Source organism: Neurospora crassa, linkage group III, assembly GCF_000182925.2.
Source record: "Neurospora crassa OR74A linkage group III, whole genome shotgun sequence".
Classification (NCBI taxonomy): Eukaryota; Fungi; Ascomycota; class Sordariomycetes; order Sordariales; family Sordariaceae; genus Neurospora; species Neurospora crassa.
The window spans coordinates 3930371-3956483 of NC_026503.1; the positions used below are offsets into that span (position 1 = coordinate 3930371).

A 26113-nucleotide genomic window follows, 5' to 3' on the forward strand; every position below is an offset into this window, starting at 1 on the left:
AAGACAGATGCCGTGGCTGCCTTTATCAAACGGGCGAAAACGTCAAATGCCCCACTATCGAGACTTCCACTTTGGGGCGCGGGCACCCACAGTGCTGGGACCCGGAGCTCGCCCGGCTCTCCGTCGATTTGAAAGCGCGAACTTGTCACGCCTCCGGGCCAGGCCTCCCTCGCCATCCAATTCCAACGAGCCCAAGCAGGCGGTCAAGCAAATAAAGGAAGGGACAGGCAGCGGGCTTGACGGGAACTCCAGGGCAGGGCTGCAGTCATCAGTTCAGGGCATCTCACCTCGTCGGTTGCCACTCATTGGATCGTCCCTCATTGCGAGCGGAATGGCGGATGGCGATGCGCTAGTGCAAAAGACCGTGGAATTCAGGAGTCGCAGAAATTCACTTGGCTGGCTCAATACATAGCCGGACAGCGCGGTGGATTTGGTGGAATCGGTAGAATCGGTGGAAGCTGTGGAATGCCTGTGGAATGAAGTGGGGATCCATCTCGTCAATTTCCCTCCTGAGTTCGGGCAGGTCAACCCACGCCAGCCGGAAGCCAACCAGATTCAACTAGTCAGGGACACTTTACACTATTATTCGTACGCCTGTCTCTTCTTTTTCCCTTTCCCGTTCTCAGAACCCATCCTCGAGCACTTGCTATTCTGCCTGTCCATCTTTTGTAACACCACGTTGCTCTTCGCCGGCAGTCTCAGCAGCATCAATCTATCCCCCATTCAGCCAGCCATCGTTAACATTGCCCTTCAAATCAAGCAGCCTCACAGTGTGCGCGCCCCCTTCAAGGAGTACTGCCAAGTTTTAGTGAGTAACGTACCTCAGCCGGGCCAGGTACCTTTGTACAGGTAGCTTCCCTTCACAGCCGCAGACAAACGACAGCGTAGCTCCGTAATTACGTCTTCAACTCGACGGTCACCCTACGGATTCGAGTACCTGTCCGTCTACCATCCGAACAGCTACACTAACCACTTTGTCCGTACAGCACGACAGCACGGCAGACAGCACCGTAACATCACAACTCCAAATCTCCATTATCTTGACTACCTCGACGGCCAGCGGCACGGCCGGGCGCGTTTCATGCTCGACACTCGATAGTCAACCAACCTAACCCGATTTCGTACCGTTCGAACATGGCATGCTTGACCAATACATTGCGCGACTAAGAAAGAATCCTAGGCCGGCTACGCGCCTGGCGCTGCATCGACAATGGCACTGCTTAATCCCACATTCATCTTCGGCATCTTCGTCCTTCTATACCTATCCTCCTTCATAATATTCGCCGTTGTTCGCATCCTTACCGGCCTCTCGATCCAGCGCATTGGCTATTTCTCCCTCCGACGACTCGCCTACACACCAAAAGATGGCATCAAGATCGAGATTCGCGGCCTGGGCCTCAATGTCCATCGTCCGACATTTGCCCAACCGACTTGGCTCAGTATAGTGGTGGACGAGTTGGCCGTCACCGTGGATGTCAAGGAAGTAGAAAAGAGCAAGACCAAGCACGTTACAGGAAAACCACCGGGCGACACCTCCGACAACACGAAGCCAGGAGAAAAGGGGGAGACGGAACCGCTGCTTCCAACACCGCCACAGGTGCCTGGCATCAAAGCCGATACGAGTGCGGAGGGTCGGGGCAAGACTTGGAAACAGTTGACAAAGTTGAAAGAGAAGATTAAGCGGCTGCATCGGAGCCTGGATTATCTGCATATGGTCGATATCGTCGCCACTAGCTCGACCCTTACTGTTACCGATGTTGGCAGCGTACAGATTGGAAGCTTTACCCTTGCTGTGGACACCCGAGACAAGATGGTAGATCGCGCCCGCTTCTTCCTCCAGAGCAGGTCGGATCAGCCAGGAGAACAACGACAGGCCGAGTGGATCATCACCATACGAAGCGTACTATTTACTGCCCATGGGCGGCAGGCCACCGAAATCCTCGACGGGGCCAGTTTCAATGTTCATGGTTTCCTTTATGGAACGCAAGACGGTCTCCGAGATGCCGCTGTAGGTCTCAAGTTGGGCCGTCTTCACATTCCCTATGACGATGTGCAGCACAGCGCCTTGCTTTATAAGAAGATCAAGGAACTTGCCGAACAGGTCGTCGGGGTCCAGCCCAAACCACTTGATGAGTTTGTCGAAAAGGTCATGCAGGAAATCGACGTTCCTGGGAGTACGAACCGGGAGTTGATGCAAACCGTCTCCGAGTCAAAGGAGCTTGTAAGCTCCGTCCTCAGGGGCGTAAAGGAGGTCCAGTTTGCCGTCAGTTTCATCGGCCTCACCAAGAAAGTCGAGAGTGTCAAGGCTGGCGGAACTCCTGTGGTACTAAATGCTTCCATGAAAGAAGTTGGTATCGACCTCCACCGCCTCGATCCCAAATCTCCGGCGCATAGGATGTATTTCCCCTCCAAAGACATTGCTCACGAGGCGTTGGCTGCCGCGCTCTCCATTTCAGTTGGCATTGACGACGGGCAAGGGAAACCCGAGAGACTCATGTATATCCCGATGGCCACCACCACCGTCAGAACCACCCTGCCCTCCAAGACTGTTGAGCTAGCCGAGGAGGGAACTGCTGAAGAGCGAAATGCAAACATGCTTTTTGCGAATTCCGTCGTAACATCCCCGTCCGTCGATCTCAACCCTAGGCATCTTCCGTTACTTTTGGCAATTTTGCGACCAAAGCCTAAAAGGAAGACAGAGAACCGGCAACCGCACATGCTCATCTCGCGACTTCTGCCCAAGGCTAACATCAAGTTCTCGATGCACGAACCCGTTTTGCGCATTACCCTTCCTCCAGTCGAGAAGGGTGTTGGCCCTGATGAGTTTGACCTCCTAATTTCGTCCATTTCATCAGTGTCTTTGGATCTTGAATCCTTCCATTCCGCAGTTGAGGAGCTACACTATTCATTAGCTGCTAGTTTGCGCATACAAACACACGATTTATACTACCAGACTTCTTCTGGTGAGAGATTCGATCTCCTCATAACAGAAGCATTCGACTTGAAAGTCCAGCTCAACGCTACACCTGATGTCCACGTGGTTGCGCAAGGAAACCTCCAAACCTTCGCACTGAAGCTGGTCCGCGGAGAAATTGGCGATGGCTTACATCACATTGTGAGACAGCTCCGCCCAGATGTCAAGCCGGACAAGTTGACCATGCCGAAGAGCTCCCCCAAGAAGTCTAACTTTCTTCGTGGCGTACCCGCATGGCTGCTTCAGTTCCAATTCCAATGCTCGGATTTCAGCTTGGCAGTGGCTGGGGTAGATAAAGAGATAGCAGAAGACGCCCGGGGCGTCGCCATTGAGCTGGAATCTTGGTCGATAGACTATCGTGCTCAGAGAATAGATGGTCTGCAGCGACGGTCCTCCAGGCGGCGAGCAAGCAGTCGCAGCTTGATACCGTCAGAAGCAGAGCTGATGAAACTTGCACCCACTTCCCCCAGAAAGAAACACCATCACGAAGGAGATGGTCGCCGCGTTGCGGTCCATGTGAGGGGCTTGGAGGCGTTTATGGTGGAATCAGATGACATTGGAATTGAGCCTTTCCTCAGCATGCCCAAGCTTGAGCTCGCCTTCTCAACATTAAGCGACAACCAAGGCCCAGTTTTCCAAGTCCAGGCTAATATGAAGAAGCTCCTTGTTCAGTATTCTTTATATCGCCACTACGCCGTCGCATTGGCTGTCTCAGTTCTGCTGAAGGCATTTGGAAGGCCCGGAAAGCCCACAGCGGCAGAACCGGCAACTCCCACGGAAGCATCACCCCAACGACGGGTGGTAGGTCTTCTTTCTCCCCTATCAGCCGATAGCGGTTTTGATTCTCTCGTGATGGACGACGAATCAACAACAGCGCGAGAATTTGTCAGTATCGATGCCAAGGTAACAATGATCCAGGTCAAGGCGGACTTGCCTACAGATCCCCCGTTGATGGCCCACATCTACGCTTTGGAAGCGGGCTGCCAGCGGTGGTCTGCACCTTTCTGTCAGGCGAAGCTTATCAGGTTATTTGCCGAGGCTCCCAGGATGCGCAAGGTTTGGGCTAGGGTCCTCAGCATTAAGAACGGACGGGTGGACTATCGGGAGTCGAGACGGAAGTTCAGCAACGGAAGCGTGCGCGATGAGCGCATGGTTGACATCGCCAGCGACACAATCCGAGTCGCTGTCCCACATGAGATGGTCGGCCACAAGATCACGGACAACGTTGTCAATGTGATCAAATCCGCCAAGCAACTTCACCATCGGTTCAAGACCGGCACCAATGAGTACATCCTCGATAAGGGCCCTGAAGGTCCGAAAACTGTTCCCAAGGTTTCCTTGCGGGCTCGTACCTTGCTGTTTGATTTGGAAGATGGTGCTTTCGAGTGGAAACTCGGTATGATCTACCGTGCGGCTCGCGTTGAGCAGAAACAACGTCAGGCACGGGAGGAAGCTTTCCGCATCAAGGTCAAGAAAATCCACGAAGAGGCGACACGCGATTCGAGCAAGCTACGGACGCGGTCTGCTGCACCAAGAGGACGAGCTTCTCCAGGAGGCGGTGGTCATATCAGGAGTCACAGTACTGATAGTCGTCAACAGCTAGGCACTGACCCTCACTTCCGGGGTCGTGTACCAAGGTATGACCCAGATGGGGGACGACTTAACATTACTGGCAACACAGAAATCTCCATCGGCCAGGCTAGGCACAATCTCCATCTTCATAATGCAAGGAGCTGGAAACGGCGTATCGACCGACAGTATGCTGCGGCCAGGGATGAGGTGAAGGACTTGCATCAGGATTACTGGGGCAGCGACGAGACCATCGCAGAGGATCTGGGCGAGGGCGAGAACATACTAGAGGTTCCCCTACGGCACGCCCTTATGTCCGCAGTTGTCGACGACCTTCACTTCGTGGTCGACAAGCCATCTTTTCCCCTTAGAGACCTTCCCGACTTCCTCCATAAGGTCGGAAAGGGCATGCCGAAAGACATGGAATACACAATGCTCGTCCCCTTGAGCGTGCAGATCAGTATGGGAGAGGCAAGAGTGTCTCTCCGCGACTATCCTCTACCTTTCATCCATGTGCCGGCCACGAAGTCGAACCAATCTGCCCGCCTACCCGCTCTGACACTCAAAACGGACTTCGTAATCGCCGAAGAGTTCCGAGGCGTCGAATCTACTCGGAAAATCAGAGTTCAGGTGATACCACCGCAAAGCCATGACTCGTCTGAACCAAATAAAGGCAGCTTCGCAATAGACGTCAGCAGGACTATCGGGCCCGTCAAGATGTTTTCGGACATGCATATCGACGTTCATACTGCCAACCCAACTCGCATAACTTGGGGACCTTCTTATCAGCCTGCAGTTCAAGATATGATGATGGCTATTGAATCTCTCACCAAACCACAACTCGATCCTTCGGAGAGGGTAGGCTTCTGGGACAAGATCAGGCTCAGCTTCCATTCCCGCTTCCGCGTCACTTGGAGGGGAAATGGCGACGTCCACCTCGCACTCAAGGGAAGCAGGGATCCTTACGAAGTTACGGGCGATGGTGCTGGGTTCTTGATGTGCTGGCGCAATGACGTACGGTTCAATATAAACGTTGACGACGACCCTAAAAAGTTCATGACTGTCGACAGCGGAGAGTGTGTTCTTGCGGTTCCAGACTATAGCCACCACGTCCGCGAAGGTCGTTGTCGTCACGGAGAAAATGAAAGCATCGCAAGCGAGAGCAGACATAAATCTACTGCATCCTTCAAGAAGGTGGTCATGAAACTTTCAGGGAAGGTACAATGGCTAGCTGGTCTTGTCTTTGAGCAGGCCATCGAAAACGGCCATAGGAACTTCGAGTTCAAGCCTCACTACGAGGTTGTTCTGAAATCTCCGCAGTATGCCAAGCCACAAAACGGTCTTCCTTACGATGCTTTCCGTGGATTCCGCAGCCAGCATATTCATCTTTCAGTTGCGATCCGCGCGCCAGTCGACCGAGAATGGACAGCATCCAACCCTCCACCATCACGTAGCTATAATGCTATTCACCTCACGCCGCGCTTCTTCACCCATTTCTTTTCTTGGTTGTCGCTTTTTTCGGGCCCACTCTCTCTTCCTGTCCGTCAAGGTTCCCTTTGGCCTAACAGGGAGAAGAACAGTAAAAAGTTTGGCAGGCATTTGGCCACTATCAAGTATAACATCATGTTGGCGCCTCTGTTCTTGAGTCACATCTACAAGCACAAGGATGTCGAAGACTATTCCGAGAATGCGGTCTCGGCAACGGGTATCAAGGTTCGGCTTGATAGCTTCATGCTCGATCTGCACCAGCGGCGGGAGGAATTCAACACCAGAGACCGCGGGCGCGGAACGCAGACAAGAATAAGCAGCATGAAGCTTCACGCAGGTCAACTGGATCTGGTCTCTGCGGATATCCGCGCTGTCTCCGCTAGTATTCGGGGCACGACCGCTGATGCCTTCCTAAAGCACTCGCTTTCAACCTTCGTCACCGATCAGGAGGAAGATGGCACGGACTTGTCTCGATTCACCATTCCTGACAATGACCTGACGTGGATCGACATGGATGATTTCGTTGAGCTCGACTGGATCTTGCCCACGGAACCAAACCCGGACACAAAGATTCTTCCACTTGCTTTCGCGCCTCGCATCACCTATTTCCGCCAGACAGATATTGGCGGTGTCATTGACGGTGATCCGGACCGAAGCAGCCCATTCGGACAGGAGCCAACCCATTCGTGCATCATGAGCCAGGATGATGATCCTAGAAGGATACAGGTTCAGTTGATTCGCCAGCGGTTGAAGCAACTGGACAAACAAATGGAGACGCACAGCCGCAACTTGGGTGAAATCGAGCTTCGTCTGGTTCGCGACGAGGATCCGGATCTAAAGGCTGACTTTGAGGCCTTGACCAGACACACAACTGTGTTGGTTGAGAAGAGGGTTTTCCTGGAGGGCATGCTTAAGGAAATGACGCAGACCTCGCACTGTTGTGCTGAAAGTGAGGACTCGTCATCTTCCTCATCGGCAAAGGCAGAAGCGCGAAAGTCGAAAGCGGACATTAGGGGTTCAATGTCAACTCCCACGGAAGCAGAGTTTGCGAGCGATTTCAAGAACCGTTTCGTCGTCCACAACTTGCAACTGAAGTGGAACAACACCCTACGAAACATTATTTTACGCTATATCCATCAGGTTGGCCAACGACGAGGATTCGTCTACTATATGTCGCGGCCGGCGGTTAAGTTCATTCTGGACATCGTTGAGGAGCAAAACAAGAACAAAGTGGCAAAAGAAAGCAACTCGACTCCGTCAGCAAGTAGTCCCAATGTCAATAGTACAGAGAGGGACACCCAGGGAGACATTGAGGATAGGATTCGCAAAATCCTGGAGGATGGCAAGAAATTCGCCAGTGCCGAGGATGCAGGGCCTGGGAGTCCATCTATGGCCGACCTCGCCAGCGGTATCGCCAAAGAGTACATGGCCCAAAGCAGCTACCATATTCGTGTCATTGCGCCGCAGATTCAATTGCAGAGCGACAAGAACAAGAAACACGTGGTACTCATTGCCGCTAAAGGCATGGAGCTGAAGATTGTCGATGTGATGGACCAAAGCCGATTGTTTGATACTGTCAGTGGTCTCGTTCAGCGACGTTTCCTCGTCAACATGGACAGTACACAATTCTTCGTCACCCATCAGAAGTGGTTTTCGACACAGCTGGTGTCCATGTACTCGGGGAATACTTACGGGACTCCGGCTGGGTCTTCGTGGCCGCCTTGGGTTCCTATGGAGGTCATGTTCGACTTTGAGACAGATCCTTTTGGCTTCAAACGCGTTGTCAAAAAGACGTCTGCTATGTTGCGATACGACAATTACAACACGCTTCGATTGAAGTATAACGACGAAGTGAACGCCAGCGAAGCAACCGACAATGACGACGGGGCGGCCGCAGACAGCACCGAATCCAGAATGGACAACCTCTGGATCGAATTCCCCCAGGCTCACGCATTGTGCAACTCATCTCAGTATTATGCATTCTACGTCATCGTGGTGGATCTGTTGATGTACAGTGAGCCTCTGGAGAAGACGCGCAGCGAGAGGCTCGAGAAGATTATGCTTGCTTCGGACTTTAGCGACCTCAGAGGTGCCCCTGAAATGGTGATCAAACTTCAAGAGCGTGTCCGGCAGCTGGAAGATATCAAAACCCACTTCCAAACCCATGGCAAGTACATGGATAAGAGAGGGTGGAAAGATCGACTGGTACTGGAACGCGATTTGGCCGCTTGCGAGGATGAGCTTTTCTTCATGATGAAGGCCATCACATCGTCTCAACGCAAGTACGAAAGCTCGACAAGCAGTCCACTCCTGAGGTGGAGCATTACAGCAAAGGAGATTGTGTGGCACCTCATCCGGGACACTAGCGAACCGCTTGTCGAACTCCAGCTCAAGAACGTCGAGTATGACCGTACCGACAACTCGGACGGCTCGCACGTGAACTTGATTCAGGTCGGAAGCATACTTGGTCTCAACCTCCTTCCTGACGCAATCTACCCCGTCATGGTCGCGCCGTACGTTGATGGTCACCGTGGTGGCTTTGACCCTACCTCTCAGCCAATGATTCGGGTGTACTTCCACATGCTCGAGGCCATTGCCGGTATTCCTGTTATGGACCACTTCGAGGTCGCTCTCTTCCCGCTCAAGATTCAGCTAGAGAGGGAGGTCGGTAAAAAGTTGTTCGAGTACGTCTTCCCTGGTATTGATGGTGACGAGGCCACTGCCGCCAAGAACACGTCTCCTTTCATCATCAAGCAGACCTTGCCGGAGGATGACGAGGATGCGGAAGACGATGGGTCTCTCGAAACCGTTGGGATACCAGACAGTGATAGGGAGTTGGGTGGTTTCTCAACACGGGCGGGCTCTCTCGAATTGCGCCTGCGCCCTACCTTGACATCCGATCCGGAAGCCACACCTAGCAAAAACAACAAGGCCTTGAGCATTCACACTGGAGAAGGAAGCTCCTTCAGACTCTTCCGGTCTGTCGGTACTGGGTTCAAGACGGTGTCTAAGAAACCACCCTCTGACGAGTCATCACTTCGTCCGAGCACTCCACGACCTAGCGTTGGTAGGACATCCACGGGCTTATCATCCAAGGATGGCAGCTCCAATCCGGAGGCGAAGAAGGGAACTCGCTTCATGCTGCGCAAGACGGCCGCGGACGTGGAGAAGAGGAAGAAGTCGGACGATCTAACCAAGATGATTGACCGGGCGTCCAACTACATGACCTTTGCCTACATCAAGATGCCATCGGTGGTACTCTGCCTGAGCTACAAGGGCAAGGGAGACCGTAACCTGGAGGACGTGCACAACTTTGTGTTCAGGCTACCCACCATCGAATACCAGAACAAGACATGGTCCAACCTTGACCTTGCCCTCAATCTCAAGAATCGCATCATCAAAGCCCTCATCAGCCACACGGGCGCCATTATTGGCAACAAGTTCTCCAAACACCGGCCCAACACTGCACAGCAATCCAAGCTTCGCGAGCTCGCCACAAGCTCAGTCCTACTAGCTCCTATTCTCTCGGAATCACGCGACAACAGCGGGGATGACTCGTCTTCGATATACAACGCCTCCATCGTGGACTTTTCTCGCTCCCCGCCGCGGTCGATTGCACGCTCGCAAACAGTATCGGTGGTTCCCAGCTCGGAGAGCCGGAGCTCTAGCATTGCTTCCTCGCAGCGATCACCACTCGTGCCGCAGACCACGGCCACGGCTGGCACTAGTAGTAGTGCCCAGTCGACTGCATCTGGGCCACCAGCCGTCGGCTTCACCATGACCCCGCCGACACCTATCCTACCGCCGGGTATGGACGGCAACCAACCGCATCGGGGTGCGTTTAGCCTGCTCCGGCCCGCAACCAGTGCCGGGTCCAGACTGTTTGGCAGCAGTGGCGGAGGAACCTCCGGCGCCAGTCCCGCTTCCAACGGCGATGTGGAATCCATCTCCCGACCTGGCACCAGCAGCGGTGTGTCGATGCTGCGACAGTCCAACACGGTGCTGAGAGACGACAAGGAGAGCCCAGAGGCGACGCAGAGGAAGGCCGGATACTTGAGAGATAAGCTCAGTGCCATCTCCAACAGACTCAAGGACCGCGGTGGTCAATCACAGTCTAGTCCCGGTCCCACTTCGGCTCCTCGCGACGATATCTTGAACAGCGACCGGGCCCTTCAAGAGGTCGCAGAAGAAGAAGCTGAGCGTAGTGAAGATTTAGAGAATAGGAGGCCGGTCACTGCACATGCTGCTGTGGGACCTGGCTCTATTGAAGCCATTGGCGGGCCCAGGCCGGATATCGTTGGGCATAGGCTGAGTAGGAGTTTCAGTGCGAGTGCGAATACCTGAAGCAGTCGGACTATGAGGGAGTGGACGGTGTCTTTTTTATAATTCTGTAATCATTCTTCTTTCTCGATATTCGAGTTGGTGTCATTTTGACATTACGTTTTATTGTCCTGTTTTTTCTTCTTTTTCTTTCCTTTCGTTTTCGTTGTACAACTCACATTGGCGTGAGAGTGAACGACTACAACAACTTTTTGTGGAAACAACCGGCTGTCTTGGAACAGCTGCTGAGTTGAATGCGGGGGTGGGGGAACTGAAATGACAATAGAGGTTACAAGGTATATATACATTATGTTATTGCGAGTTTGTACATAGACGGAGAGACTCGGGGGCAGAGTCGGACCACTTAAAAGGTGCCGGACTGAGGATTTTGCTTCCCACTCATCAATGGCTTCTTTTGAAGATGGAAGACACCTTGGATATGGCACTAGCAGAGATCAGCAGCGTATATAATACTATTTGATAATTCCACAGCAAGACATCGATGCAAGGTGGCCGGGAAGTGCGGTGTACTTGGCTGTGAACAACGAACTGCAAGCAGTATGCAGTCAGAACTCTGTTGATGACGCCGCCACTAGTAGAGTGATCAATAAGTGGAGGTATCTGATGGTTATCTTGAGTCTGACGTACTTACAGTCTCCAGTCCGTCCTGGAAAGAGGATACATGCCCCAGCCCTCCAAAGGCCCCTCTGCTCTTTCCCTCTCAAGCTGCAATGGGGTAGTAACGAACTCGGCACTCGCTTGCGCTACAGTACACCTACTAGTACATGACCATGAGTGCGGATTGTGAGTGACCTCAATGTAAGTGAGATACGAAGGAGCGACTGGGACTAGGTGGTAATTTGAACTGCAGTGGTTGGGGTTGGTAGAGTTAAGTTTAAGTGATGGGACGGTCGGTACCTTGGGAATAATGCATCACAACGCTCTACTTTACAGGACACTTACTTACCTCTACCGATCTTGCGAACTGAACCGAGAACTGAAGACGGAATTGTCTTTGAAGTGCGTGCCTGCAGTAAGAGGTAGTGGACGTTGGTTGTAAGCCCACTCACTGACTGCACCGACTGTGGCTGCAGTGTCAGACGATCTGGAGCAACTGAAGATTGCCGGGCTGTTGACAATCCCGGCCTCCGTCTCGATATTGCATTACGTGCAGTGTGTACTGCCCCATGAATCCCATGCTGGCATTGGATCATTGCACACCACAGCAAGCAGCACGGACAGGCTCATCAAGAACTGAAGTAAGTACACTGGGGAGCTATCTGTTAGAAGGGCTAGCAGAGCGATGAAATTCTACATAGTTAAGGTCGGGCCTCACTAACAGATGTACATCTCCCAAGTAGTCATAGTTTCTGATCCTTCGCTCCTTCCTTTGCTGATCGATCCGTCATCATATCTAGGTATGTACCTAACTTCCCAAGCGCTCCGGTTCGGCAAGAACAACTGCTGGCAACCGAACACCTCTTCCGTTAGTTTCAGACTGCAGTGAGACCAGCTCAGCTGGGGGACTCACTGAGGAGATCTCATGGTACCTAGGTATTAATCTCAGAAATTGTTGTGAGCCATCAGTCAACGAGGGAGCAACCAATTGCGTGTTCCAGTCTTTCCCTGCAACGGTTTGTGCCTTTCAAATCGCCCGGCAACTGAGTGCCTACCTCTAGCGAAAGGTAGGTAAAGACCGTACTCTAAGCTTCTCGCGCAGTGGATCTACTCGGCTGGATATTGTGCTATCTGGACGGTGCAGTGGCTAAGCTGCTCGCTATACTCCAGTCTTACTGTGAGCTCTTGCTTCTCAATGCCGAATGACAACATGCCACCACGAACTTCCTGATCTTGTTTGCGTACGCTACGTGCGAGAACAAATCCAGTCCTAATCTTTATTGGAAATACTATGCCAGATGCCCATATGGTCTCCAATCTCCTCACTGGTTACCTACCTAGGTATGAAAGGACATTCGCCACTCACGCTCTAGAAGCATGAATGGGAATGGGCGTACGTGAGTAGGTACGTGTGCAACGGTAAGTACAAGCATGAAAATACAAGATGTGTGTGATGGGCAGGTGTGTCAAAATATCCATGTCCCAATTTTCCGTTCGACACAAACCATTAAACAAAGATAGACACGGACTGTGTACGTACATTTGTGTGTTCAGAACTAAGATCCAGAACAGATCAACCCGAAAGCATTCAAGGGATTGCTACACTGCGCTCATCTTCTAACGTAGTTTGGTCTGGCCGAGTTGGTTCGAATGAGCTCACATCAAGATCAGAGGAAGCTCGTAAGTAGGTACTTTCGATCCAGTACTCTCGTCTTAGATGTGATATATATATTCTTTTTTCTCGAATATAGTTGTCCATCACAAATAGGGCACCTGTCATACATGCCCCAGATCCTCGCTCGCCTCGTTTTCTTGCCGCTACTTCCATTCAGCCCCTTGCCGAGGGCCGATCTACACGTCTGACTTGACTTGAGTTGAAATTGGAGGTTCAGTTGGTCATGTTCCTCCCATTATGCTCTCTCAAGATACACACTAGAGAAACGTATTGCCAGATGTCAACTGCTATTCAGTTATCAGTAGAGTACGGTTCTGTGGATGGATGGGCAACACACTGTCCAAACGTTACACAGCGACTCGCGCCCACAGTCAATACCTACCTAGGTACCTACCTAACTATAGCTTTCCTAGCACACTCACCCACAGCCTGTGCCCATCTTCCCGAGTTTCACTTGTATCCTCCTCAATTCCAAACTTACACAAGGCAGCCCAACAATGCCAAGGTACTTTCATTATCTCTAGCTCCTTGGTTCCAGTCAAGGCCGGCCGCAAGAGACACCATCCGGAAAATACATTGCACATAGGTAGCACTTGACAGAACAGACTACTACCTACCTACTGTGTAAGTAGTATCGGAAAGGTCTGACTCAAAATTTGGCATCAGGCGTCACGTCAAGTAGTACATCTACCACTTGACTCCTGTCTTGTTACCCTTGTACACCAGATTACAGACATCAAGTCCCGAGTCCCGGCCCTTGTGTTTGAACCCTGTAGAGCAGAAAGATATCATTCAGTTACCAAGTGCCATTCGGTCCAGTCTTTCCAGGATCTTCGCCTCTGTTATTCATCGGCTATCCAAGGTCCGTCATCCCGTCGACCGCTCACTGAGTTGTTCGTGCGGCTCCATTCAGGCTTACATAGGAGACGTTGTGTCGCCATCCATTTTCTTCCATACATGTTCTGGAAGCTGGGGCAGAGCGGCATGACAAGCGAGCCGTTGTTACATCCGGTAGAACCTGCAGCAGATAATGATGACTCAGGTTCGATTACATGGAGCACGCCAACTTTGTTATCTTGTATCGAAGGACCGAGAATGAACCCTTATTCTGAGAGCCAGAAAGGATGCGTGTTTGATGTCGGTCGACCAAGAGTGAAGGTGTGGTTGATAAGGCATTGCCTAGCTAGTAAACAAAGGCTGTCTGGGAGAAAAGAAAAGTGCAAATTCAACATGATGCGTGTGGTGAAAAGGTTTTTATATGAGATAAGAGGTCAATTAAACATAAGGCCTCTCTAGACACACGCTAACGCTCTATCAATCGCAAATCAAGCCCCGGGCGTGAACTCCATATGTATCTCCCCAAAACCTTTTAGGTGAGCATTTCAAAGTCAACATGACTATTCGTCCAAATCGAATGAAAAACTTCTTCTTTCGTCAACCCATATCAACGTTTTTTTTTTCTTTTCTCTTTTTCCTTTATTTGTTTTTTGGTGCCAATATCCATTCTAGGTAACCGAAACGAACAATCACGATTGATGTTGTGTTTGCGAACAATCAGGGATTTACTCCTTATTGATGTTTCCCATTCTCTTTGACATGCTAAGAAGAGAGTTAGTGTCTTGGTTATCACTTCAGGAATGTTCAAGGTAGGCTTACAAATCATAGAAAGCAAACTGGCTGGGCGAGCTACCAAACTCATAGACGAAGCGACTGGCGAGGTAGCTGCCAAAGATGGCCCTCAGATACGAATCGGGAACACGCTCGATGATGGTATCGAGGCCGATCTTGTTAATGAGAAGGTTGGGCAAGGCATCGGCAAGGACGGACCTGCGAATCTTCTCGTTGTCCCAGAGCTCCGAACGCTGGAGATCCTCGTCAAGAGAGGTGATGGCCAATGACAACTTGTCAGAGAGAACAGATCGAGGAAGGCCAGTCTGCTCATGTTCCCGCCAGATGGCCTCGAACTCGAGGCGGGCATTGTCCTGGATCTTGTTTTGCACTTCCTTGACATAGGCCTGGTAGAACTCGGGCGCATTGCCGCGGGAATCGTGGCACATGTGGGTAACGAAGCCCTTGTCGTCAAAGCTGAGGGAGGCAAGGACCTCGAGCGATGAGCTGGTTACACCGCCTTTGTTGGCACTGGCATCCTTGTAAACGATGCAGCCGGCTTCCTCCAGTCTGAGCTTGGCATCTTGAGTGATGAACAGGTTGGCACCCTCAACAATATATGGGATGGTTGACTTTCCATCCTTGATAAGCTTGTTGACTGAGGAGAGGTCGATCGACTCGGGACGGCCACCGCAAGGCACGAACATATCAGTGATGCCGTTGTCGCGAAGATGGTACGTGTTACGGAATGCAGTGCCATTGTGCACAACCTCTCCGTTGGGGAGTGTGACGTTGGTATCGTCACAAAGCACACGATAACCATCCTTGGAAAGCTTGGCGATATCAAAGTTTGAGATCATAGCACGAGCCTTGGCAAGACGGCGTAACTCATCCTTGTCAATGCCGTTGGGGTCGCAGAGGACACCGGATCCGTCAACGATAGCAGTGTAAGTCTCGTTGCTGAGCAGAATCTCGTTGCTTCCCAGATCACCATCGGGACCACCAGTCTGCATCTTTCTGATCTTGGAGGGATCAAGCTCAAGCTTGCGGTAAATACCCTTGACATACTCACGAACCGACAAGGTTGTCATGCCATAGGAGTCGTGAGGGATGCCACCAAGACGTGGTGATTTACCAGTGAAGAAGGATTTCCACCAAGGAGCGCCGCGAGCCCGGGCATGCTCAGTGGCCCAGTCGACAAGGTCAGCAGTGTTCTCATCCGGTCCCATGAACAAAATCTCCTCCTTGCCGTAGAGGTCGACAATGGGGTTCTTGATGCCAGGCGTCTCAGCCTTCAGAAGAAGGTCAAGGATACTATCGATGTACTTCTCAAAGGCCTCGCGGTGCCTGTCTTGCTGCTTGGGGTCAAGGAGAATGACACCCTTCGATCCGCCCTCCGGAATATCCTTGTTCTTGCGCTGCTGGGTGCTGGCAAGACCGTAGTTCTCATCAAAGAGATTGCGGGCATTGATCTGGTAAGCCTCCTTACTTCGAGACTTGACAATACGAATACCACCCCGTGCAATATCCTTGAAGCGGAGGTGGAAACCTCGCGACTCGGAAGTGATGACGAGGAACATTCCGTACAGCGGCTTGGGATACTCGACTTCCGGAAGGAACGAGGGATTAAGCCGGAAGCTCAAAGCGACTTTGGTGGGAGTGAAGAAGTTCGTCTTGAGGACTGCATTGTTGAATACACGGAAGGCAGTCATAACCATTTCCTCGTGCTCGTTAGAAACGTCCTTGGTGATCTTCTCCTTAAGCCTGGCATCAGAAAGGACCTCCATGACCGGCGTAGGCGCAATGAGATGGCGATCATAATCGCTGCCGACCCGAAGGTGAACGCTGGCGAATGAGGCGTAGAGAGCGCGCACAAGTTGCGGGTGGGAGCTGATGATTTCAAGAATGTAGTCAGGTGTAAAGGTCTCGGTACGCAGACGCTTCTTCATCTTGGAGAGAATCTCAACATGCGAGTTGTTCTTGGGGTCCAGGGCTGCAATGAGCGAAGTGTACTCTGTCCCAAGACGGTTCAAGAAATGCTGAACAAACACCCAGACGCAGTGGGCATAGATGGTCTCCTGCAGACTGAGTTCACCAGAGGCAAACATGTTGTGAAACTTGTTCTGGGGAAGGCAGTACAGCAAGGAAATCTCCTTGGTGATCTGGTGAATAGATTGCTCAAGAGGAGGGTGCTTGCCGTCGATGTTCGCAGCAGGGCGCAGATAGATACTCATGACGGTAATACCATTGGAGAACTGCTCAACGTACTTACGAGAGCTTGTGACGCCGTAGTAGTGGTAAAGGTCGCTGAGGGCGCTGAAGATACCCTTTGCTGTTCGAGAGCGGAAGGCAACTACCAGTCTCATTTCCTCCGAGCCCTCGATGTCGAAAACCTCAATGACGGGACCATGTCGGCTCACGGCAACCTGGATGATGTCCTGGTAGATCTGCTTGGTGTTCTTGGTAGCCTTGGCAAGGAACATGCGGTCGCTGATCACTTCCAGGCGAGTTTCCTTGGGATCGGCGTTAGAATCAACAAAGAGACACTGATAGACAAAGTAGCAACGAAGAGCTGCCTTGGAGTTCTCCTTCTGCCCCAGGACACCGGGGGATCTGAAAGTCTCGACACGGAAACGCTTCGAAGTATCGTCGCCATCCAAGTACTTGGACTCGAGTCTGTGCTCATATCGCGGACCGTCGAAGGAGGTCATGCCGGGTTCGCTTGTGTCGATGTAAATGGCGTGGTCCGAGGCTTCCATATCCAGTCTGATCTCTTCCCGCTTGTCCTCGCGAGAGAAAGCAGCAACTTTGGCCGCATAGAGAGATGTGATATGATTTGCAACCGCCTGAGGGTTTTCTAGTTGGAAGTAGACGTCGTCGATGCCAAGCTCATTATAGAACCACGCAATCTGACCGTCAACCAGAGTCTCGGGAATCCAGCCGCCCTGGACAATGATATTCTTGACTGTGATGAATATCAGTAAATGATATAGCACAGTATATGCGTAGAATTACCAACCTTGCTTCATCTGCTCTGCCTTTCCCTGGAAGACAGGGGCAACATATCCAACAGTTGCGGAGCGGAGCACCCTGTGCCCGTTGCCGTTCACCTTGGGATAGCTGACATGTGTCGGCTGAGGAGAAGGATGTCTGGGCGTCTGATCTTTGAGGCGATCAACCAACTTGTGGGCTGGGACCGGGGCTGAAGGAGAATCCATCATGGTATCGCCTGAGGACTCGAAAAGTTCGGGAAAACTAGACATGGGAAGGTCAGTTTGAATGGTCAAGCCAGATGCTCTGCGCTTGTAGCCCCCAGTGCTTGGGAGGGGAATCACTACGTCCGCCATAGCGATTGGAGTGAGGTGACAAAGGCCTCCCAGGCTACAATCAACGTGTGTAGAATGAGGTGTACAGAGACAGAAGGGAAAATGATAAAGAAGAAGGGAACGATGAGGCTTCTAGAAGGGAGTTTTGTAGGGCATTCATGGTGCAATGACAGCCGTTGGCCTTTCATCTTGACCGTGGTATGACCGATATCAGAAAGCTCAACGTGAAAACAAGAATAACCAGAACATGGAAGGCCCCGTATCAGGTCAAACAGGTCAAGCCCCCAAGATCGGATAAGCCAGGTCGGCCACAAATCGTGGCACAGCCGTGAGCCAGGGAAGGGAGAAAGGGTGACACGGCAACATGGCATTGATAACGGCAAGACAAACTCGATGCCGCCAAATTGGGACGGCAGGAAAAAACGAGCGCGCCTCGTTTGGTTTTGCGGGAGTGTAAGCTCCGGCATGCGAGTTTGTGCTTACCGCGCTCTAAGCCATGCTTTCGTGTTTCATCTCGTGCTGATAAGAGAAAGACACAACCTTTTGGGGGCGTATGCGAGGGAGACGTACCTGGTCAGAACTTTGCTTGACAGTCGAGATTATCCGCCTAGGCAGATGAAAAGGGATTGGCAATTTCAGGGCAGCACAGATACTTGCGCTTAGGTGCTGATGCTGGGCGGCAGGTATCCGTGTGTATGAGGACCTGTGCTATTTCGAGAAGATCACAGGCGTCGGTAGAGTGATGCTGTGATGCTGGTGTGCTCGTTGGCGGGGCGATAGAGGAATGGTACCTGGAGGGGCAAGAACCAAGGCAAGATGCAACGGTCCAGCGATAAGGGTAAGCGTGTCTCGGAGGCTTCGAGAGACAAAGAGGACAAGTGTGAGAAGCTGTCGGAGGTATTTTGTTGACAGCAATGCCCAGATTCCTGTTGGCCTGTTAGAACGCGGCTTTCAAGACTGACCAGATAACACGATGCGCATTGTGAAAGGAATCGTGTGCTTGTTGGCCAGAAGCCCTCAATGGCGAGCCACTTAAACGGCTGGTTCCATTTTCCATGGCGACTTGGAAAAGGTCCCAATCCATCTCCAATCTCTCGTTCCTGACCGACTCATCCTTTCCGTCTGGCCGGCAATGGGGACGCTGAAGGACTCGAATGAGGATCGGGAGAGATTGCAATCAGAGAAGGAGCACAAAAGACTGCGTGTTCCATGGTACAGGTGACACCAGGATTCATCCCAATGATGCCAGGCATTCATCCCAACATCCAGAACTACGGGACTCGCTTTGCACGCGCCAGCTATCACCCCGAGCAAGGACTCGGGCAACACGCGGCCTTGGCATCCCAGCCTTCGTTGGTGGTATATAATGCGAACTTCCGCCTTGCCGCGCAACGGCTGAAATCCCTCGAGATAAGGGAATTAGGGGCAGAGAAGGAATATCCGGACGGAAACATGAAGGTGGTGGGGACGGAGAGACAAGATCCAGGGGAGATCGGTATTCGGGGGACGTGAAAGTAGGTAGGTAGGTAGGTAGGTATTCCCGGAAGGGCAGTGTAGGTAGTGGTAGTGGTTGCAGCGGCAATGGTGGTAAACCGTGCTGAGTGGTTCAGGGGTGACCCAAGCACCTTATACGTTGGTCTTGTCCATGTCGCCAACTGGAAGGGCAATTGCTAGTGTTATAGAGGTAATCGCCCTGACATCTCCGCCGAGGGTATTAGGTATCCAGGTAAAAGAGAAAAAGCGCCACCTACAAAAATGGACCGCTGAGTGAGGATACTCGGCAGAGTTTGTCGCACTGAGATACGACGGGTTTGTGTGCTTGGCTGGAATACAGCGAAGGGTTTCGTCGGTTGGCGGGTGGATATAGAGGTGCAAGAGACCTAGAGGCAGTCGGAGTTAAACCGCCGAGGATGAAACAACCGGCCAAGGCTCAATGACAGAAAAGAAGGCCTGGAGTTGTTGACCTTAACATCAAGGAATGAAGTGTGTGTATCAAGTATAGTCTTTGATCTCGAGCCTTGTGATTGTTGGCTGACGGGCGGGCGTCACAGAGCTCTTTATATGGCTGCACAGTTCCGGCGTGTAGGCAATCCATGTTGCTGCAACAACAAGTGACCTCTGGAGTTGGGGATGGGAGCTTACCAGGATGAGGTGGAAGCCATGGACCGCCGTTGATGGGTCGTGATGGACCCCGACCGATAGGTGTAGTGTATTGACGATGCGTGGCTTGTCAGAAATTTACAACGCTGCAGCCAGGTTGCGAGGATCGTTGACTCCCACCTGACAAGGTACCTCTAGGTAAAGAGTTAGCGAAAGTAACTCCCATGTACCTGCCTGATTCCCTTTCACGATGTGCCATGTCGTCAAAGAAGGAATGGATGAGTTGCTCACTCTATCCCCAGAACGCAAGAGTCCAATGAGAGTCTGGGGTACAGGTACGTACCTGATTGTGGGCCTTTTCTCGCTCTGTCACCAACGAATTTGCCGTGCCGGACTGCCTACCTAAGCCTGATCGGGATGTTTCTGGCCTGTGCTGATTGGGTCACAGGATCGGTACCTGAACGGGTAACCGGGGCTTCCCTCGTTTCTATTTGCAGCCAAGGTACGGGGTACGTACCTCTCCTCAGTGGGGCATCCCTTCTCCTTCTCCAGAAGAGCGGCTATTCGAGGTTTTCCAGTTGGCGATATCAGTTTCTCCCTGTACGTAGCCAAGTTCTTTTCTCTTTCGTATTGCCGGCCCCTCGTCAATGTCGCCATCCGACTCATAGCTATGTAAAACCTTTGAACCGAAGTCATTGTGACTCCTCTTCGTGCCCTTCTGCCGTCTTCGCTCTCACCAACATACGCAACTCTTTCATGCGGCACAGAGCTTCCACTTGCTATGAGGGCCTCATATTCAGGTTACCTTTGAGCGACTTTCATACGGGGAGCACCCCTGCGCATTGATGCTTGTCAAGTGGTCAACTGGTCGACTGTTGACAAACAAGCAGAACATTGCAGGCACATTTCACCACGATTTTCCCGCTTCTCACCACAGCATACACTAAACCGGCCATAGGGGGGGTCGCCCGTCGAGCACGTTCTGGAAGCAAGCGTTCAGGTTTTCTGGTGCAGTCTGCCCCGTTGGTACCCAGTGTCGTGATGTACACCGTGCGAAGTTGAATATTGCTGGCGGGGATCACGACCGCCCGGGACATTTGCCTCTCCGTCAGCCTAGGTTTACATACAAGTAGTAATGAGCAGCTGGACAGGAGACAAAGATGTACCTCCACAGTATTCGATGCTTCGTATCCCGGATTCTCTGCTGGATATGGCAGCTGGACGGGAAGAGATTTTTGCATCGCATGCAGCCCTGTAAAGCACTATGCATACCATAGGAAGGTGGAAGCAGCCTTAGACAGTAGGTGGTGCTGCCGGTGGACTCGGGTTTCGTCAACAACGATCATGTTGTGTGACGGCGTCGGTGCTTCTTTACCGCCTCTTGGCTTGGCCATTGAGAGTCCAGCGAGCTGAGAAACGCTTACTGGCATCATAATCGTGTATACTGGCCTCATCGATGTTCTGGGGCCTCTAAATCGTCGTTAAATTTGGACCATTTTTGACTGTGATCGTAAAGGTTTCAAACAAGCTGGTCCCGTGATGGCCCCTAGTACGTAAAAAATTGGAGAAGTTGGAGCTCCCTGGCGGCCTGTACTCCGCGATTACTCCCTGTCTTTCCAGACCGGCTCCGTTGGAATAGCCGGAACCTATAGCGGCTGCTGAGTGGTTGTGTCGCCTGTTTCCATTACCCCCAGCTTTTCCCAAAACCGTACTTCTTTGAACCAGTCCGTGTGTGCTAGAGACGCCATCAAGTAATCTGGGGGTAATAGAAACTATCTGGTCGTCGCACGGGATCCTGAAGTTGGCTCTTGTTGCAGAACTAAGCCCAAACTTGCGCGTTTGGTATGGAGTCAACGAGGGTCCGTATGGGAGTCTCCGCCTACCACAACTCTCTTTCTAGGCTTGACCGCTGATGTGCCGTAATGGCCGCCGGGGATTACGACAGCCTCTACCTTCCGGATCGCCTACCGAGGAGGGGCAAGTCCTGCCCCTGTTGACACCGTCGCTTCTGAGCTGCGAGTTGCGCTTGCGGGAGGGCTGGCGGGGCTGGCGGAAACCATTGTGGCTACTGTCAGGGACGAAAGTTCTGTTGGTCTCGTGTTCTCCTCGACAGGCTTTAGCAGAGCGCTGTGAAATTCCACCAAAACAAACCTAACTGGTCACGGGAGCGTGGCTTCAGGAATTTCCACCGGCCGTTGGCATTGTTTAATCCCGCCAAGCAATCCAAGCTTTTTCCCCAGACCCAACATCCTGGCCCGCCAATCCAAACGTAACAACTCCTCATTCAGATTTTAGGTTCCCCTGACGAGACAGCTTCTCAATGTCAAAAGAAATGTACACTACACCACAGCTCAGCTCCAGTGTTTCGATACAAGCTGAGACGGGGAGCACCGCCACGGGTTGAATCCACAATGGTCAAGCATGCTATAGTACCGAGAGTTCAATGAACAAGTGATGTCCCTTGTGTCTCACTGTCCATACCGTTGCCTCATGTCAACCTTTGCTCAGCTGACCAAAGACTTATTTCCCACGGTAGACATTCCGATCTGCTGATTTACCCGAGAAAACCGTCGTGGGTCTGTCTTCCGGTGACCCCCATTGCCTTTGGCGTCTCGTTTGTCATTTTTGTTGAGTTTTCAAGGTGCTTGCAGTTCAGGTATCTTGAAGTCCCTTCCCCATAACCTTCTGGTCTTGGGAGCATGCACCGGCAAGTTGTCCTCAAAAGCAAGGACAATGGAGGCCGCATAAGGCAGAATCGCTAGGCTTTTGAAAGATGTCGTTACAATTCGACTTTCTGCGAACAGGCCCTGAATCGCACTGGCATTTTCTCACATGGCAAGGCGCCACCGATGATGCACCTATTGCGGAATGCGGAGACGATGACGCTCATGCTCTGGAGAAGTGAGGGCTTTCGAATTCGGCCTGGTTTTCGAGTTCACGAGACTTGGACCCTCGCATGTTGAAAGCTTGCGTGCATTGAACGCAGTGCCTGGTGTTTCCATTGAGTCGGAGGTGATCGTTAGGCACCTGTCCTGCGTTGACCGTCAAATGCCTGGGGTGGGCGGTAATACAATTGCAGAAGCCGCGGACTGGTGCCTCTTGCATGAGAGATTTCACCCCGTGGGTTTCATATCCTTCGTCGTTGGCTCTTGCGGATTGGCGGCCGGTGGTTTGGTGACTGAGACGTTTGACAACCGACAGCGTTCCATTTGAGATTGGGGGAAAATTGATAGCGAGAGACGGGAATCTTTTCATTGTAAGTTCAGGCCCGGCCTTGGAAGTGGAAGTCTTCCCCACCGCTCAGGAGGAGTCCATCCCGTCAGTCCGAACGACGTGGGACCGACGGGGAACAGTGAGGGGCACCCACGGGCCACGCCAGCCCAATGACAACGGGAAAGGTGGGGCACGTCGTTTCCTATTTGAGAAAAGACAACATCGGACCCTCCACTATCGATAGCGGCAAGAGCCTCACACAACTTTATGACTGCAACGCGTAGTCCACCAACAACCACAACCACTCCATCAACTCACCCAGCAAGTGGAAAAACATGAGCACCGCAGCGGTTCAAGACGCCCGGAAGCAGGCTGAGGCTCTGGACAATGAGGACTCTATCGCCTTCGTCCGTGATGAGTTCAACATTCCCACTAAGGCCCAAATAGCGAGCTCCCGCTTGGCCGACTCTCACCCAGGTTTGATCGCCAATCATGAACAAGACAAGTCCCGCTGAGGCTCACCAAGATGGGGGCTAATGCTCGGTTCTAGCCGCCTTGCCAGCGTCTGAGGACGATGCCAAGTGCATATACCTCTGCGGCAATTCGCTGGGTGTGCAGCCCAAGAGAACCGTCACCCGTCTCAATCAGTATCTTACCACATGGGCCACTCAAGGAGTGCAGGGCCATTTCAAGCCTCTTGAAGAGTCGCCTCTCCCGACGTGGCTTGACGCCGATGCCAAAGCTGCAGAGCTTATTGCGCCCGTCGTCGGAGCCAATGTGTCCGAGGTGGCTGTCATGCAGACCTTGACTGCCAACATCCACCTCTTGATGTCTGCTTTTTATCGCCCCGATATCAATGGTCGTCACAAGATCATTCTGGAGAACAAGGCTTTCCCTAGTGACCATGTAAACAACCCAATCCTATCGGGTGTCTGTCAGACTGGGAGCTGGATGACTGACAAAAGAGTTATAGTTCGCGGTCGAAACCCAAATTCGTCATCATAGCTTGTCAACTGAAAAGTCCATGGTTCTGATAGAGTCCTCCTCCAAGGACAACATCATCAGCACCGAAGAAGTCTTGTCCGTAATTTCGGCTCATGCTGACACCACAGCTCTCCTGCTGCTGCCTGGTATCCAGTATTACACGGGTCAGCTGCTTGACATTCCCGCCATCACAGCTTTTGCCCACAAGCACGGCATCTTCGTTATCTGGGATCTCGCCCACGCGGTAGGTAACGTACCACTATACCTCCATGACTGGGGAGTAGATGCGGCGGCTTGGTGCAGCTACAAGTACCTCAACGGCGGGCCTGGATGTATCGGCGGTCTCTTCGTTCACACCAACAACAGCGTCGTAACCAAGGAGATCACGGATGAGAAACCGGAGGAGGGCTACAATAACCGCCTTGCGGGCTGGTGGGGCAATGACAAGAAGACGAGATTTGTCATGGCCAACAAGTTCCACCCCGTGGCGGGCGCGGCTGGCTTTCAGTTGAGCAACCCCAGCATTCTAGATATCACCAGCCTGAGCGCTTCCCTGGAGATCTTCCAGGAGGCTGGCGGCATGGAAGCGCTGAGGAGCAAATCCCTCAAGCTGACCAGCTTCCTTGAAGCTACTCTCGGGCACATGAAGGAGGAAGACCGCGCTCACTTCCGTATCATTACCCCTTCCAAGTCAGAGGAAAGAGGCGCCCAGCTGAGTCTCATGCTCTCCGACGGGCTCCTAGATACCGTCATGAAGGAGCTCGAGGCGCGCGGGGTTATCGTTGACGAGCGGAAGCCCAACGTCATCCGGGTCGCACCGGCCCCGTTGTATAACACATTCAAGGACTGCGTACTGTTCGTAGAAGCCTTCTCAGCAGCACTGGAGGTGGCCAAGCAGCACGCACTTTAGGTGACTAGACCCTTGCTTTCGTGTATACAAAGTCACATGCTCCGTTATGTTTATCCTTCCCGCCTCCCGAATCTGTGAATAATGGAAACTTGATCAGGCCAGTCGGGCAACGTGTTGCAAAATCTATGCAGGTTTAGTCGACCCCGCAAAATGATGAGCGAGTAAGAGACTGGTTCCAGCTGTCTGAGAACCGCGTGTGTGGCTCCCTCGGGCGGCTAAATTGCATCCGGATGCCTGGAACGAGAAGCAAGCAGTTCCGGAAAGCACACCGAGCACATGGACAGACAGCCTTACGTTTCTGTAATCACTGTTGATGGCTAGGTCTATTCAGGAACACTGCATTTATAGTTAAGAACATATGCCACGTCTCGGTACTTGTGGTCCCTGGCCAGAGATGGACTTAATAACCGTAGACCATCGAAACTAGCCAACTGCCATGTTCAGGGTTAACGTTTATCTTCCCTGGACTCCATCAATATTTAGTTCAAATTTACTTTACGGACCAAGCATTGATTTTTCAACTACTCTAGTCATATCCCTTTGTGTCCGAAGCTGCAGTCGACTTTCACTGCTGTCATGAAGTCGAACGCTGAATTTCGACATAAGTGACTATCCATAACAAGATGATTCTTGTCCTTACGTTCATATATCATTATAACCTCCCATCATGAACTCAGATGGCCAAGCCAATATCCATGAATCTGAATCAAGGACAGCACTCTACACTAGCGAACTGCTAAAAGTCACAATGACAATATGGTCTCTGGGAAAATTGTACTACAGCGGAGGTCCTGGTAGCTTGCATTTTCTCAATCACTGACTCTCACATACTTACCCTAAAGCAGTCGTTCTTCATCCAACAAGAAGTCAGAGATTGCACACCAGTCATCCTCGTCGTACTTACCTACTAACAATGGGGCGACGCATAACTCACAACTCGCATCATAGTCAACAAGAAGACCACAGTAACATTAAGTACATGATCGACGGATGAAAACTGATTAAGGTCATATACAGTCTGGAATGTCGGATCTCCGTAATTTTTACGGCACCGAGCTATCACAACCCATAGAAATGACGAGACTAGGATACATAGGGCTCGCTTATCAATCTATTCTCCGTATAATATATAGTAACCTAACCATCACTTACTTTGCCCCCGGAATTCGAAACATATCTCGTTCTAGCCATTCTTCGGCAGGCAAAACGTTGGTAGTCGGACATTGTCATCCATACTTCGACACTGACACGTCCATGTCGTACAACAGAAGAAGCGCGCGGTTCCACGACATTGCACTTGTGAGCATGAGTGCACAATCCGTGCCCGG

At 51.9% G+C, this 26113-nt stretch overlaps 4 protein-coding genes across 5 annotated transcripts; 2 read left to right on the top strand and 2 right to left on the bottom strand.

Annotated features, from left to right (window-relative positions):
* The first annotated feature begins 607 nt into the window (after positions 1 to 607).
* Positions 608 to 10843, top strand: NCU00459. Of its 2 annotated transcripts, none has more exons than XM_011395548.1 (2): positions 608 to 849; positions 987 to 10843. In XM_011395548.1, exon 2 carries the CDS (start codon positions 1211 to 1213, stop codon positions 10373 to 10375), a length of 9165 nt encoding a protein of 3054 aa, XP_011393850.1. In that variant the 5' UTR covers positions 608 to 849; positions 987 to 1210; the 3' UTR covers positions 10376 to 10843. The 2 variants fall into 2 exon arrangements, with proteins under 2 accessions (XP_011393850.1, XP_011393851.1); XM_011395549.1 differs by having other exon boundaries at positions 608 to 808.
* A 2888-nt stretch (positions 10844 to 13731) lies between these two features.
* On the bottom strand, positions 13732 to 19080 carry gdh-1 (glutamate dehydrogenase-1). The gene is made up of 4 exons (XM_951687.3): positions 18149 to 19080; positions 17272 to 17507; positions 14301 to 17217; positions 13732 to 14243 (listed from the first exon to the last, which is right to left on the bottom strand). The coding sequence occupies exons 2-4, from the start codon at positions 17471 to 17473 to the stop codon at positions 14207 to 14209; spliced, it is 3156 nt and encodes a 1051-aa protein (XP_956780.2). The 5' UTR covers positions 17474 to 17507; positions 18149 to 19080; the 3' UTR covers positions 13732 to 14206.
* A 736-nt stretch (positions 19081 to 19816) lies between these two features.
* On the bottom strand, positions 19817 to 21072 carry NCU00462 (hypothetical protein; the record flags this gene model as incomplete). The annotated part of the gene is made up of 6 exons (XM_951688.3): positions 19817 to 19858; positions 20022 to 20106; positions 20196 to 20238; positions 20424 to 20457; positions 20611 to 20791; positions 20951 to 21072. 6 exons carry the CDS (start codon positions 21070 to 21072, stop codon positions 19817 to 19819), a joined length of 507 nt encoding a protein of 168 aa, XP_956781.3.
* Positions 21073 to 23138: 2066 nt separating this feature from the next.
* NCU00463 (kynureninase) lies at positions 23139 to 25307 on the top strand. Its single transcript, XM_951689.3, has 3 exons — positions 23139 to 23368; positions 23442 to 23797; positions 23865 to 25307. Exons 1-3 carry the CDS (start codon positions 23227 to 23229, stop codon positions 24783 to 24785), a joined length of 1419 nt encoding a protein of 472 aa, XP_956782.2. The 5' UTR covers positions 23139 to 23226; the 3' UTR covers positions 24786 to 25307.
* Positions 25308 to 26113: the final 806 nt, after the last annotated feature.